This window comes from Rhea pennata, chromosome 12 (assembly GCF_028389875.1).
Source record: "Rhea pennata isolate bPtePen1 chromosome 12, bPtePen1.pri, whole genome shotgun sequence".
Classification (NCBI taxonomy): Eukaryota; Metazoa; Chordata; class Aves; order Rheiformes; family Rheidae; genus Rhea; species Rhea pennata.
The window spans coordinates 18,941,164-18,956,272 of NC_084674.1; the positions used below are offsets into that span (position 1 = coordinate 18,941,164).

Sequence of the window (15,109 nt, forward strand, 5' to 3'; positions counted from 1 at the left end):
GCCAAGTACTGCGAGACTCTAATCTTGTTTAGGAACTTCAGGTGCCTTGCATACAAATAAGTATGATTAAGATATATTTCCAAGTGTGATTATATATTGCATGTGTTAGGAAGAGCTGATAATCTTTGCAAGAGTGCAACTTTTATACAGAACACTAAGGTCCAGAGCCTAGGGTACCATAAACAGGGTTATTATGTATAGTCCTTGAAACAGAGTATGTATTTGCCAGGTCTGATGAACAGCAGACTTAGTGAAACTACACTGTCTTCATGTGCAGAGTTGCAGTTGCTCATCCTCTTCAATTCAACCCTGAGACTTAAACAAATATTTATCAAACGGAACGGGTCACCTGCAGACACTGCTGAGCAGAAATCGAGGACTGCCAGCTGAATTTGTATGCCTTTGAGAGTAAGGGTGTAGCTGAAGAGGACTGATCATATATGGGGCCAGATGGCAGTGGAAGATTAATTAGAAGCAAAAGTACTTATATATATATATATATATATATTTATATATGAAAATATACTGGAAAAATGAGTGGTATAGGTTTTAAGGTAACTCTCAGAAAGTCCATGGAAAAAAGTAGTAAGTAGCAGTTGTTTTTTTCTGTCTGGAGTTCTTCCACCCACAGATTACTGGTAATGGTTTCTGGTTAGGAGCTGTACTGTAAATGAGTGTTATATATATATCCTTGCTTATGTACACACACATGGTAATAGTCTATTGCAGCTGAAGTCTTGGAACCATTTCCTGGCTGGTCTCAGTTCTTCAGCTGTTGGGTCAGTTTATTGGCTACCGACAGTTTTGTTAAAGCTGGTGAACATTTACCATATGCTGCTGTTCCACTCTGATTTCATGTCGATATATCTACATTTGCATAACACAATGCAAATCCAAAATTGTTTTTCCTGCAATTGCTAACCCATTGAGGGCTAGTGAGTGTGAAAGTATCTTGCCATATTTATATAGTTACACCTACACAGCTGCTTTTTAGCCACAGTGGAGGACACAGTGGAGTTGGAATGGGGATTAAGATGGGGCACATAATTTTTTCCTATGTGTGAATGAAAGTCTGAAGCATTTGACAGGCATATGATTGAGCTGCTGACCCAGGGGGTGGGTTTTCTTTTCTGGCTTTTGTTTCTTTCCTTCTATAAATCTCTTGCTGCAGCTTTGTTTGTCTGTGTTTACAAAGTTGGTATTACCTCTCTTTAAGTGAGAGATATTACCTCCTATATAAAAGGAAAAAATCCCATTAAAACGTACTCAACTTTAGGACAGAGTTTAACATTGCAAATCAAATATTGAATCCTGATCCCCCAGGGCTTAACTGTACCAATGACAAATTGAAACCAAGAGTGTACATGCTAAAGTGACAGGGCAGGGCAGGCCTGCGATGCATCTGAAGCTAACACAAGTCATGACAGCAGTTATCAGGAAGCCCATTTTCTGGGCTCTGTACTTTAGACTACTGAAGGGCAGCCTGTGTTAGGAAAGAGTCTGTTAGCTGCACAGAACTCAACTGCTTCCTTTTAGGAATTGCTGGAAGGCAGTTAGTTACCTGCACTACTGGATAACAAATTTTCTTGCTGTTATGGAAACAGCAATTAAAATGATCCCAAGTGCCTCTGTTATGGTAATGGTAGAAATGTTTTTGTCCCATCTAAATTTTCATTTTAGGTCATTTATACCAATATTTTCTGGAAAAATGGTTATCTGAAGAGAGTCATTTTACCTGTTGGATACAGAACTCTTGAGCATCTAAAAGAGGTATTTTGATGCTTGATATGGTGAGGGAAATAGGCAGATAGTTCCTGGATGTGCTCAGATATGTTCTAAGACTTTCTCTGGGTATAGTTTGTCTTCCCATTTTTTTCTACTGAAAAAGCAGATCAGTGGAAAATGCAAGACGGAATAACAGCTCAGAAGTTTTAGAATCTGTGGAAATGTACCCATATCTTGCTCACCACATCATCTCTGAAGGTGTTACAATGTAGTGACCAGAGGACTAAGGAAGCACAGTAGAACACAAGTAAAATGAAGTTCCTCAAAGGAATGCATATACCAGCTGACACCTTCTATTTTTGAGTTGCTAAATGCTTTTAGTAGCACTGAAGATCAAAAACAAATTGTTCATTTATGGCATGGCCCACTCTAACCAAAACTCTAGAGAGTCTGAAAATATTACAATCTACTTGTAAACTCCCATTAGCAAGTTTCTTGTTTTTAATAAATAAAATCCCATAGAAACATAAAAGTATTTACAATTAGATCGAAATTATGAATAGAAGTCACAAGAGAAAACATTATTTTTTGAGAAAATGTTTTCATATCCTCATAACAGTCATTTGTTCTAAATTAGTACATAGCAATTGTTCATTAAATGAACATTTTTCCCTTAAGACCTATTCTTGTAGAAAAGTATTTTAGGCAAAACTTCCTAACCATGATGTAACTGTTTAGAATCAGAACATTTCTGTGATTAGTAATTCACATAAAAATTAACATTTTCCATGGCTTGAGGAAAACATGATGCATGACTATCAAAATGTATGAGAAGCCGGAATGTAGGGAGAGCAATATATTTTATTACAGCAGCTGATACAGTTGAAAAAATGTATAGGCTTTTGAGCAGTCAGTCTCTTCACCCTAATAAAGAATATCATCTGTTCCTGCAAATCGCTCTTCCCTTATATCTTTAGACCATTCTGAATACCATTACACTACTGCTCTCAAAGTATATGCATTGTATGACCATATTGGACTGAACTACTTAAGCAGTGCTACTGCCAATCTGCTACTTTTAAAAATATTCCCACTTGCAATAAAATAAAATTAAGCTATTTGAGTTATTTGTTTCTTGGTCACACAGAAGTTTTTCTTGTAACAAAAAGTCATGACCTTAATTTCATTCTCAATGCATCTCTTCCACTGTCCTTTTGAAATAGTGTTTAATATTGCTTACATAAGAATATGCCCTAGAATTCGTCCTGATTTAAAACTGAATCTGAACTCCCATTTTTAGTGAAGCCAATGAGAAACTGGATTGTATACGAAATGCAGTCTCAGATTAATAATCTACGCTGCGTGTCACTATTACAGGAATTCGGTGTTGGAACTAAGGTCCATCTCAATACCAGTTAATGTTTGATATATCCTCCTACAGGATAATTAAATAGAGGTTCTTCCACTAAGCGATCGATGGCAAAATTTCAAATGGCCAGTGTCCAGTGGAAAATAACTTAAGAAGAGAGAGGATATTCTCCTTTGAATTGTAACAGCCACAGATCAGCGAGCATGTAATTCCTGTCAGAATCTGATGCTCAGCTAACACAACGTGCTGGACTTGAAATGTGCAGAAAACATGAAATCTTGATCATTAATATGCAATATTCCATTTGCTTTATGGCAATCATTTCTAAGTTACCTGAAATGATCTCATTGCAAACTTAGTGAAGATCAAAGCTGCTCACTCTAGCCTCATACTGACTTCATCTCAGTGCAATTTCATCTGTGCGTTTTAATCCTTGAGGCTGAATGATCCAACTCTCTGAACACTTCCTGGGGACACAATGCTTACTACTGACCGTAGGCCCAGAGATTATCTGTAATACGTAGTAGGAAAGATTTTCAGGTATACAAGGCATGAGCAAAAGGAATTATTTTAATATTTGCCTCTGCCAGCCTCTTTATTGCATCATTTCTACCAGCTTGGATTTTCTGAGGTCCACATCAGGACCAAGGTCAATTTATGCTCACTGAAAATCCAGGCTACTCACATGTACACTTACATCCCCTTTTGATCCACTTACATATGATCACTAAACTTGTCTCACTAAGTTTAAGGCACACTTTTTACTACATAAATAAAATATAGAGAAGTGAAAAGAGTAGTGATACTCAACTGGGGAGTACTGCTTACTTTAATAAATATGTTAAAATTAGCGGCTTTTTTTCCAGCGTTCTCTCTTTGTTCTGCCAGTGTGGATCACACCTGCTTGACTTTCTCGAGGACCATAGTCACTGAGAGCAAATGTAGGTAGTGCAGATGGGGTCTGAAGGAATCTCACATCACTACTGAGACTACCAAAAGAAGATAGTGCAAATGAATTTACCTTCCATTCAATTTATTCATCCTCCTCTGCTTCTTAAATGGAACTCTTAGGTAACATTATAGGGCAACATATATTAAAAAGCCGTAACAATATTAAGAACAGTGAACATCTCTAAGCATTCTTGTTCCCAGTGATATGGTCCATTGCGCTGAGGTCCTTTGCGCCCAATGATAGTTCAGGTCAAACTAACATAGTGGGGCTTCTATTATAGGTTTGTGTTTTTCAGGAATGAATTCAAACCTTGCTTTTGTTTAAGAGGAATAACTCTGTTCCAATTTTTCATGACATTTCTGGCTGATACATTTGTCAGTGATAATTTATCAAGTAACTTGGGAAGGTCTCAGGCCAAGTGGGATAGTTTGAACCTATTCCAAGTACAAACTTACCAGGGTGGCCAAAAGCTGCATTAGCCCTGGCTGCTGCAGCATGTGTGTTCCAGTTGTGGGGGCAGCACCTCCACGCAGGCCACAGCTCCTCCTGCCTCCAACTTGCACTGAGCACAGTAATTGAAAGGACTCTGCATATCACATAAGAGTGACGAGCTGTGCACATTCCTGACTTAATTAGGTCTTGAAGTGGAGTCTAGATTTTGGGTTTGCCTGCAAATGATGGGCCTAATTCTCACACCTCTTTATGGAACTTTGTTAATGTAAAATTATCTTACGGTATGCATAAATACTATCTAACGACACATCTAACTTTTGCCTTTTAGGCTATTATAGGAAGTTGCACTAATTTATGACTCCATTTTATTCTTATTTGGCTGCTGCCTTAGGGGGCACTGAATCAAACATAATATTTAAAATGTTTCCCTAGAAATGTTTATGGAAAAAGATTTTTATTTTTAAGTTGAAAAATTACGTGAATGCTTAACCAACTTCAGTGAAGCTTCAATCATACTGGACAAGCAATTTTAAAAAATTAGATAGTTAAAAAAATTAATTCTGAAAATACTGCCAACAATTTCATGATATAGATATTTTTAATATTAAAAGTAAATTGTAAATGTGTCTTTATAAACAATATGCATAAAATAGATCTACTATACTAAGCTCTCTCTTTTTTAAATGCTGTTTCACAGTAATTTCTTAGGTATGCAATGTTTTCCCTCAAAGAAATAGTGCAATCTGAAGAACATACATTATGTCAGCGGATTAAAACTACTGTGGTCATTAATATAAGTCTTTATAGATTTCTTGTAGGAGTGGGTGAAGACTCATATCTGTCTCCGTTTTCTTTATTATTTGCAACAGCTGCACATGTTCCGTTACAATCTGTCTGAGGTCCGTCATTTTCTGAAGCAACTTTGCAAACAGCTGTGACGATTCTGGATGATTCAGCTTTAGCTGGAGCTCCAAAGCTTGCAACAGATTGTCTTGTATATCTTCAATGGGTTTCACATTTAACAAACCTGGGCGATCTAGAAAAAAAATTGAGAGTTGTAAGTTTATGAAGAATGTAGAACCTCAACTTCAGTGAGAGATGTGTTCCAGGACTGAAGACAACCGGGCCAACACAGCCACAATCCTAACCTGTGAAGCTTAAAAATCACAGTCTGGTTCTTCTCCACACCCAACTTCCAGCAGCTGTTCACACATCTCATGATCACTTTTAGCATCAACTTATATTTTAGCCACAGACATTTTTGGAAGTGGGGGACTGACAGATATGGTTTGCTTAGAAAATGCCTTTTCTGGGCTCAGGCTGACAGAGAGTTCTCCTCCATGAGGGGGAATCTGGGCTGGATGTTTACATCCAAAGCCAGCTACTTGCACTGCCACAGCTGTCAAAGAGACCAGGATTATCTCTGGAATATTTTATTTGGAAAGAAGCAAAATCTTTCTTCCCTAACAAGTATTATCCTTCATAATAATAGTTCTATTATATCTGCTTGTCCTCAAACTTCTTTTTCAGCAGTTGCCATTATTATTTAACAATTCGAAACATTTTTTTTCTAATTTCAAGTAATAAATTATTTGATTCTACAGCCATGAAAGTTAAATGATGTTGCATCACATTTGATGATGGCTGCCAGTAATTTGTTACTGCTTTGCTTGCTAACCTACTTTATACTGGCTAAGGCATTTTGATAATCAAAAAACAACATGACGGAACAGAAGTTAATAATTTAAAATAAAATTTGCTGCAGAGCAATGAAATTAATCTCAAGGTGATCAATAAAAAGCAGTGTCTATAACTATCCTTAAATTACTTCCATTTGGCAATCTGCATTTTAGAAAGACCAGTTGGCCAGCTCCTTAGGTTTAGTGTCAGCAAGGTGGCTGACTGATACTAATACTGGCTAATGAAATACCCATTTAAAGAACTGCGGGATAGTAAATTACTAGTGCTAGAGGAGAAAAACCTTTTCATTCATCCACTTCATTTTTGTTCTTTTTATAATATTCTCAAAGTTCAGGTTTTTATCAATATTAGTTTCAGTTGCCAGAGAAACTGAAACTGATTCAACTGCTTGTTACATCTGGGGAAATGCCTGTAGTTAAGAGGCATGACACTGATGTCAAGCTCTGCTCGTGTTGCTGCAATCTGAAACCAGAAGATGCATAATCCTCGCTGTGCTATGCATTAGAGCTATGTTTACCAAGATAGCTATAGATGTACTAGGCTTTCTGATGTAAACAAAGTATTAAAAGCATGGGGATAAAACTATTTTTTTTCAGAAGAGCAAAACTGTAAATCTGCACTTTCAATTATTTTACAAGTCTAGACTCTGAAATAAGTTACAGCAATTTCAAGATAGTTATATATTTGTATCTGACAACAAAAATTTAAAATTAGTGCTAGGGCTAACCATGATTCCGTCTGGGTCCCAACAAACACAAAATAGCAGTATCCAAGCTATAGAAGTTTTCCTATTTTCTTCCTCTGCCTCATCTGGAACATTGTTTCCAGTCCATACAGCAGCCCTCTTCAGCCCTATTGAGCTACTGTGGTTCAAAGAATGACTGGATGCACAGAAAGGCTATTAAGATCAAGGCAATGATAGCCTCTCTCTTTTTTTCTTTTCTTTTTCTTTCTTTTTTCTTTCTTTTTTCTTTTTTTCTTTTTTTTTAAAGAAAAGAAAAAGAAGGAGAAGAAACTAAGCCAGGCTTGTTTTGTTTAGCAGAATGAAGGCTGGGAGAAGGCAAAATTCTTTTTAAATACATGGAGTTGAACTTTGAGGAGAAAGAATTGCTATCTAAGCTAAAAGGCAATGTTGGCCCAGGAACAGATAAGTAGGGGAAAGCGGCTAACTCTGAAAGTAGTGAGGTTTGGGGATAGTTTTTCAGAAGTAGGAAAGATGGCAAGTTTGAACATGAAGCTTGATATTTGCCTGATTTTTGATAAATCGTAGAGATTTATTTTTCGATTATCTAAATACATGTTCTGCAAATGATAGCTCCTTTCATTACATCTTTCAGATACTTCTTGACTTTCAGTACTTAAGAGCTGTTACCAGTTTTGGCTTTCGGTTGTGATAGCTTTAAATTTTACTTCTGTGCTGCAGATGAACTCTGAACCAGCTGGGTATGACTCAGTGTGCAGCGACAGAAAAATCAAGAAGCACAAAGACGCTGGCCTTGATTTCCTCTGAGATTAATCTCCATTTGGCCCCTGCTTCTTTTATGGTGGGAATTTTCTGGGTTGGAGTTTTTCAGAAATAAAACCCATATCAAATGTTGTGCTCCCCTGTGCAACTTTCTGAATCCAAGAGGCAAACATGGGACACTGGTACTAAGACTGGAACATAGCAAGAAGCCCCCAGGCTTTGGGCATCCAAGGTCAATTGAAGTTCAGTGGGAGTTAAGTGCAACTTTGCAAAGCCCAGTCTAATGGTTTTATAATGACCTGGTGGAACTGGAGTCAGAGAAGATGAACATGACAAAAGCCTAGGAGATCATAAAATACTGTTTTTAAATAAGCCAATTCAAGAGGAAGGAAAAGTCCCATTGAAGGCAAGAGAGATTTTTCATGAATGAGAACTTCAGGATATGGACATTATTTTTTGGATATTGACAGTTTGCTATGCTTTCTGAGGAAAAATTTCTTAAAGAGGAAAGGAGTGTTTCTGTTCCAAGAAACATATTTAATCCAAAAAAAAAAAAAAAAAAAAAAAAAAAAAGAAATAAGGGGCAAAAGCTTTAACATAGAGGTGTTATGGTAAACTTCAAATTGTTCAGATGCTTTTAAGTACATGTGGTCCAGACATAGTAGGTAGCAAGCAGTGTATTTTGTGCAGTATTGTAGTAGGAAGAGGGAGACTACAAATGTAAAGGATCTTGAAGTAGATATGACTTGTGTAAAGGAAGATCCAAAGGAAATGGTTAACAGCATGCTTCGAGAAAAATGTAGGTAGAGAATAGGAAGAAACTGAAATGGGAGAAAACTGAATGAGACACTGTGGTGGGGGCCTTTGAAGAGGCTAAGTAGCTCACACAATGTTTGAAAGTTCACAGAGAAAACAGCACAGGGAACTGATGAGGGAAGTGGGAAACAAATGAGTTCTACCGGAACATTTTTATAATAAAATGAAATTAGGTACAGAAGGCCAAGGACAGAAAGTTGACAGGATTGAAGTGAGAAATCACCAATAGTGAACTGGTTGCCACTCTTAAGGTTCTCTGACACAGAAGACTGCTGATGAAAGTTTTTTTTTTCACTGTGTGCGCTATTTGCTACCTGCCTTCTACTCGCTCAGACAGTACTAATAGAATATCACATTTCCCTTTTTATTATTACTTTTTTTAATTTGGTTTTCTTTAGGTTTTCATCCATTGTCATCTGGCTGTTTCATTTGATTTCAAAATTATGCAGAAAGCCGCCTAAAACTATATGAGAAAGTGCTCACAGCAACTGGGAAAGGTTAATAGCCTCTTACTTTTGAGTGTCAGTGATGTGGCTTTGTATAAACTGATGTTCTTTGCTATCTCAGGGAAAATTATTTTGTTTTTGGATTCTTCTTTCATGTTTCTAATGTTAGCTACAACTTTTGCTGTTCCTTACAACTGAAATTGCCATCTGCATGCCTTTATGCATACCTTCACATTTTACTGTCTTTGATTAAGTTTATTTCATATTTAAATGTACATTGCAAAATCACAGTATGATAAAACAGGCAAAGATATGGCTGACTGAACAACTGTACTACTATTTTTGCTGAGGCAGATATGATTCAGCAGTTTGGGTTTTTCTTACAAGACTGTCACATGTATTGTAGTCATCAGGATTCTAGTTCAAAGCCCACAGTGATTATCTGCAGTTCTTGGTTTTACTAGGAAGCATTTCTTTGTTCTAACAGGACTGCTAGAACAGGATTTGTGCAGCAGTGAAATCCAACCTATTTCTTGGTACTGTTCAGTGATGCAACTTTAAATTTTTCGGATCTCAGATTGCAGAAAATTATTGAATATGGTGTTTAAATCACAGCAATTATTCAGGGCTCAAGATTTATAGTAAAGCACACACTCAGAAATCAGAAAAAGTGAATATAGGAAGTGGTATGAATTTAAATTACAGGTTTGACTGCATGTTCATTAACAGTGTCTAGATCTTTACAGTTATACCCTGCTACAATGCATTAAACTAAATTCCCAAACACCAATATATCCTAAACATTGCAGAAGATAAAGTAGAGGAGTTCAGGTCCATCTATACTATCTAAAGATGCTACAAAATGACTTTCTGAGCTTTCTCTTTATTTGACTACAATTTTTTTTGAGCGAGTTTGCTCTATTTATAAAGTGATTGATTAAGCTTAAGTAGGCTTGGGTATTATCTTTTCCTCCCCTAACGCAGATATGCAAGTTGTTCTCAAATCTTATGACAGACATTTTTCAGCTCAGCCATATATAGTATATAAGAAGTTTCAAATTATTTAACATGTATATTGTGGCATTCACTACTGGCTTAGGATACGCCTCTGTGGCACAGAGGAATGCAACAGAAAGAAAGAGTATTTCCTTGAAAAAAGTTTTCCAAATGTCATTTCACCAAAACATACTTTTCAAAGTTCCTCTACCTAAGAGAATGTTGTAATGAGAGTTTTGCATTGCTGATATTCGGTTAGAGCATTTCTTTGGTAAGAAAAAGATAATATCCAGCCACTCTCAGACAGCAACTCTGCCTCATCAGTGTTGTTTTCAGAATACTAGATTTTTTTGACATTTTAAGTACTACTTTAAAGCAAAATGTGCAGTGATTGAGAACAACTCCTCAGCTTTGTAATAATGGACACAAAGTAATATTTGGAATCATTGAGACTGAATGAGGCTGCACTCAGCAGCTCAGAAAAAAATAAAACAATTGACTATGGAAGTGGGAGTACTTTCATTTTGTTGCCATTACAGTTAATCTGCCAGCTTCTTGTTATTGTTATATGGACATTTTGCCTTTTAACATATAATGTAAAAGCAAGTATTTCAATATCAAAAGGTTGAATTGTTTTACAGGATTTGTGGCAAATTCCAAACATTTATTTCACAATGAAAAGCTTTTCCCATGTACTGTTCCAGCTGGAATTCTCTTTCCCTTTCTTTTCTCTCTCCTCTTTAAAACTGCCTAAGAGATAGCACTCATGGAGAGGGCTTAACTACCAGCATTTCCCTAGGCAGTGACAGATTGACTTAGAATCAGCACATCTGGCTAGGATAGTTGTGTAAGTTTCTAAGTGTATTTATTTAATAGCTAGTTTTCTTTTTAGGATATTTGTACAGAGAATTTCTTCAAGTTACTTAAACGTCATAGTATTCATGAGGCTTGTATAGTATTCATGAGGCTAGTAAAGTCTTTGAAGTAGTATGCATTGCTTTAGAAATCCTATATTCAATGACATTGACCTGTTTCTTCAAAATTCGAAGAGTTCTTAATGAAATATCAACAAAAGCATCTGAAGCATCTGAAAAGCAGGATCTCAGTTCCATACTGCATCAAGATTTCCTAGTCCTTCAGGATGCATATAGTTCAATATATTATGTAGAATCTGACTCTGTAAACTAAATGATGAAAGTAATTGCTGAACTGGCAGTAAGGTTTACCTTCTTATTTGAAAAAAAAAGTTCTGAATACAGATATTAAGATATCTTTTCTATCATAAAATTAAAGGATTTTTTTAGAAAGAGGACTCATAATAAGGGATTCAATTGGCTTCAGAATTATTTAAGAACTATTGAGTAAATTTAAGTAATTTTTTAGATGAATCTCTGTTTTTAAATTATTCTTAAAAAATACTTCATGGTGATGAATCTCAGAGAACAGAGAAGTCTTTTTTTTTTTTTTTTCCATGTGGAACACTGTCCTCCTGAGATCTAAAATGCAAGATTACTTACATCATACCTATTTCCTCTAATATAAACCAAACATCACTGAAGTATAGCAGACCAAGCTTTGCAGACTATGATTTTGCTTTTTTCAATTATGGCTGGATTCTGAGAGGTCTGTTTCTCATCTATTAAATTTTCATTATATTAGAAAACGCAAAATATTGGCATGTTTTGTGTGGTGCCCTAATAGGCTTCTATAATTTCTCCTCCCCCATCAAAGCCAACCAAAATTATACTAGTAAAATATTTTCTGTTTTTGAATTAATTCGGAGTCCTCAGGGATCATTTTGTTTAAGTTCTTGCTCAAGAAAAGGTCTTCTGAGAAAAGCTATACTTGTTTGAAGTGGATTTAGCTAGTCTAATATAACCATGTTGTGTTATTACATTTTTGCTGAATGAAACTTAATGCCAGAAGTAATTTTGAGTGAATTTAAACATACAGCACGCTGTATGTATTAATGCACACTAAATAAAATGTTTAATTTTAAAACAATAGCATGCGGTTGTTTTGTGTTTTGTTTGATTGTGTGAACATAATTTAATAAAGAAATACTCTGCATTGCTCTGTGGAGAATCTGAATTCAGAAAATTCAGCACATTCCTCCCATTGCCATTTGCAGTACAATTCTAAGCCAAAGTACACACAGATCAGTTGGGAAAAATTTTCTTTGTGCAACATCACTGAAGTTGATGGGATTGGCCAAAGTAAAAGAACTTCAGTCTGACCTGGAATGTATATCTGATATCTCAGATTCTTGGTAGAAAGGTTTCCAAGTGAAAAAGTTCAGTGTCTTTTTTAATGCAGTGTTAGAATTTGTGTAGTCTGATACCTTAGCCTTAAGATTTATACTTCCCTAAAAGCATAAGGCAAAAGCATAAATGCAAACATAGCAGCTTAAGAAACGTGAACAGATCAGACAATGCTTGGATTTTTTTGTCAGGCATTAGGAAGCCATCATTTTTCTGAGTAACACATTCTTTTTTGTTTTTCCTTTTAAAGGCAAAAACCCCTTGTTTGAATTAAAGAAAACAAAAACCATCACAATCCTGTAAGCCAAATGCCACATATATTTTGAAATTGTTATGGAATCAAGTTATTTACATACAATTAGCAAGCCACACAAGCTAATTGTAGGCTTAAAAAATCCTTATTGCAGTAGTTTAACTTTCAGATGCCCTTGCCAGTGAAATTCCACCCTTCCTGTTTTCAGAAAGATAGTCCTGATTTTGTTTTCTAATTAAATGAACTGCTGATTCAGCAGGCATTTCCAGCTCCATCAGTACTATCAGGTTGTTTACATTTTCACTTGCTGCCTCAAACTGAAAAAGGGGCAGCCAACATCAAGAAACCTGAAAGCTTATCAAAAGCTACATGTAAACAAACTCAGGCACCTCCCTTAGTGCAGAGCACTTTTCTGTTTGGAGAGGAATTAAGTGTCAATGTTATTTTTTAAATTATTATATTAAATAAGATAGCACTTACCTCCACTTAGTATAATGACAGCTATAAATATTGCCAGGTCACTGTCGTCTAATTCCAGTGCATTGAACTTCACAGCAAACTCAAACTTGGGCTCCATAAAGTCACAGAAAGGTTTTCTCAGGCTCTTCAGAAACTCCCGTGTCATGAATCCTTGTCCATCAGATATAAGAACTCCGTCTTTATTCATCAGGGAAGCCAAGAGAGTATATATGATCTCATGGACACCATATTTCAGGAGCGTTACTTGATCATTCAGGTCAAGATTCACAAAACCTGGAATGTTCTTGGCAAACTCGGTGATCTCCTGCACTGCCTCCACCGAGCGAAACTGACACCTCTGGAAGATGCGGATCGCCACCTCTTTGTTCTGCTCCTGCAGCGGAGACACGTGCTTGCACTTGATCTGATCTTCTCCCATCATTAGAGAGTTCATGTCATAAATAACAAATGGCTAAAAGCAAAAAGGAAAATATATTTTCACATGTTCTCTCTATGAACATTTGACTCCTCAAAGACTGAAGTAGCTACAGCGGTTAACTCATCAGAAAGCACTTAGAAATATATAAACAGTATATCTAGGCTAGTTGCTTTTGGGTTTAATCTTCATAAATCTATTAAAGCAAATATCCACACAATGCCAAAATGATTTACAGAAAGGACAAGTAGATCCTGAAGATTTCTCATACTTTCTGTGAATCTACATCTTAAGATCAGAGAATACTTTTAAAAAATAGTTCAGGGGGATATAAAACTCAATTTTTAAAATATTTATGATTTTTACCATGTTTATTTCCTTTTACAAAAGTTCTATAATACTAGCTTTCAAAGTTTGGAATGTTTATTAATAGAAGATAATGTTATTCCTTCTACTTGAATTTTAATGCCTTATATCAAATATAATCTAGCAAGGATACATATGAGTGTTGGCACTTCTGATGATACAATTTTTTTTTTCAGAAAAATATGATATATTCACACTTTGATTACCTCATATGCTGTCACGTTCATTTCAAGTTCTGTGCTTCTAGAATGTACTGTGAGTAATAAAGACTCTTTGGCATTGATAATCTGATAAGTTGTATCTTTTGCTGCTAATTCGTTTAAGTATAATGAAGTTAGGAAATAGTTAAATGCAGACAACTTGTCAGTGGAAGCAAAACACAAATACCACAATACAAACTAGAACAGCACAATTCAGAACACAAGAATGAGTCTGACTGTGAAATAAACTCAATTGGAATAAATCAATTTTGAAAACAGATTAGAAAAATTAATGCCAGGAAAACTTGTATTAGAATCTGGAAGCAATCTATTTCAGAATATGCACAACAAGCCTCTGGTTTTAAAGAAGTGGTTAAGTGAAGATTTCTTGAATTATCTGAAGAATCTTTTCCTTAGAGGATATATGACTAAATAGTTCACTGCTGCCCTGAAAAAATATTTACTGATACTGATAACTTGTTCACCTACTTGATTAATTAATTAAAATGTAAAGAATTATATAGCAATATATATAGCAATATATGTATTTTTAATTGTTGCTTTTCACCCAGGAAACTTTGACTATTTTCTTTCTAATTGTGTATAAAAAGTTAGTCAGCTATCTTCACTGTTATAATGTCAATGATGCAAGAAAATTTCCAAAAAGGATAGTAATGTTTCAACAATTGAATTTCTAAATAAGTAGCCAAATATAAAACAAAATAATATAACTAATAACCATGATGTCATACATTTCATTACTTTTCCAAATTCTAGAGACCTTAAAGTTTTATTTACATTCTGTATACTATGCACAAAAGTTCTCTAGAAGAAAATGTTGATTCTCATGCAAATATAGTATCAAACTCAATCTTTTGAAATAGGTCTTCTGAATAGTGCATACTTTCAATAGAATATATTGGTCTTGAGCAAGATATTTCTGTGACAGTACGTGTTTCAGTTGTCAGGAGACTTAGAAATAAGGTGGCTGAGATTGTAGATACCAGCCACAAATAAGCACATTATCTCATTTGGCTACAAAAATCTTATATTCTAATAAGATTCTAATGCCTTATTCATGTGGGTGCTCATTCTTAAGGTTTTATATTCACTATAAGCTGCAGAAGAGATACAAAGATAACCCATACATAAGTAGTCTGTGGTCCTCTCCTAGACGATCAGCTTCTTAAAACGCCTAAAATTTTGTTCCA

At 35.5% G+C, this 15,109-nt stretch overlaps 1 protein-coding gene across 2 annotated transcripts in view; it reads right to left on the bottom strand.

Moving 5' to 3' along the window:
• Positions 1–5,129: 5,129 nt before the first annotated feature.
• Positions 5,130–15,109, bottom strand: part of PPARG (peroxisome proliferator activated receptor gamma) — a 58,645-nt gene continuing 48,665 nt past the window's right edge. For both annotated transcript variants that reach the window (XM_062585252.1, XM_062585253.1), the window contains 2 exons: positions 12,918–13,368; positions 5,130–5,535 (listed from right to left, as the gene is read on the bottom strand). In XM_062585252.1, the coding sequence (XP_062441236.1) occupies positions 5,288–5,535; positions 12,918–13,368 (699 nt within the window). In that variant the 3' untranslated portion in view covers positions 5,130–5,287. The remainder of the gene's footprint in view (positions 5,536–12,917; positions 13,369–15,109) is intronic.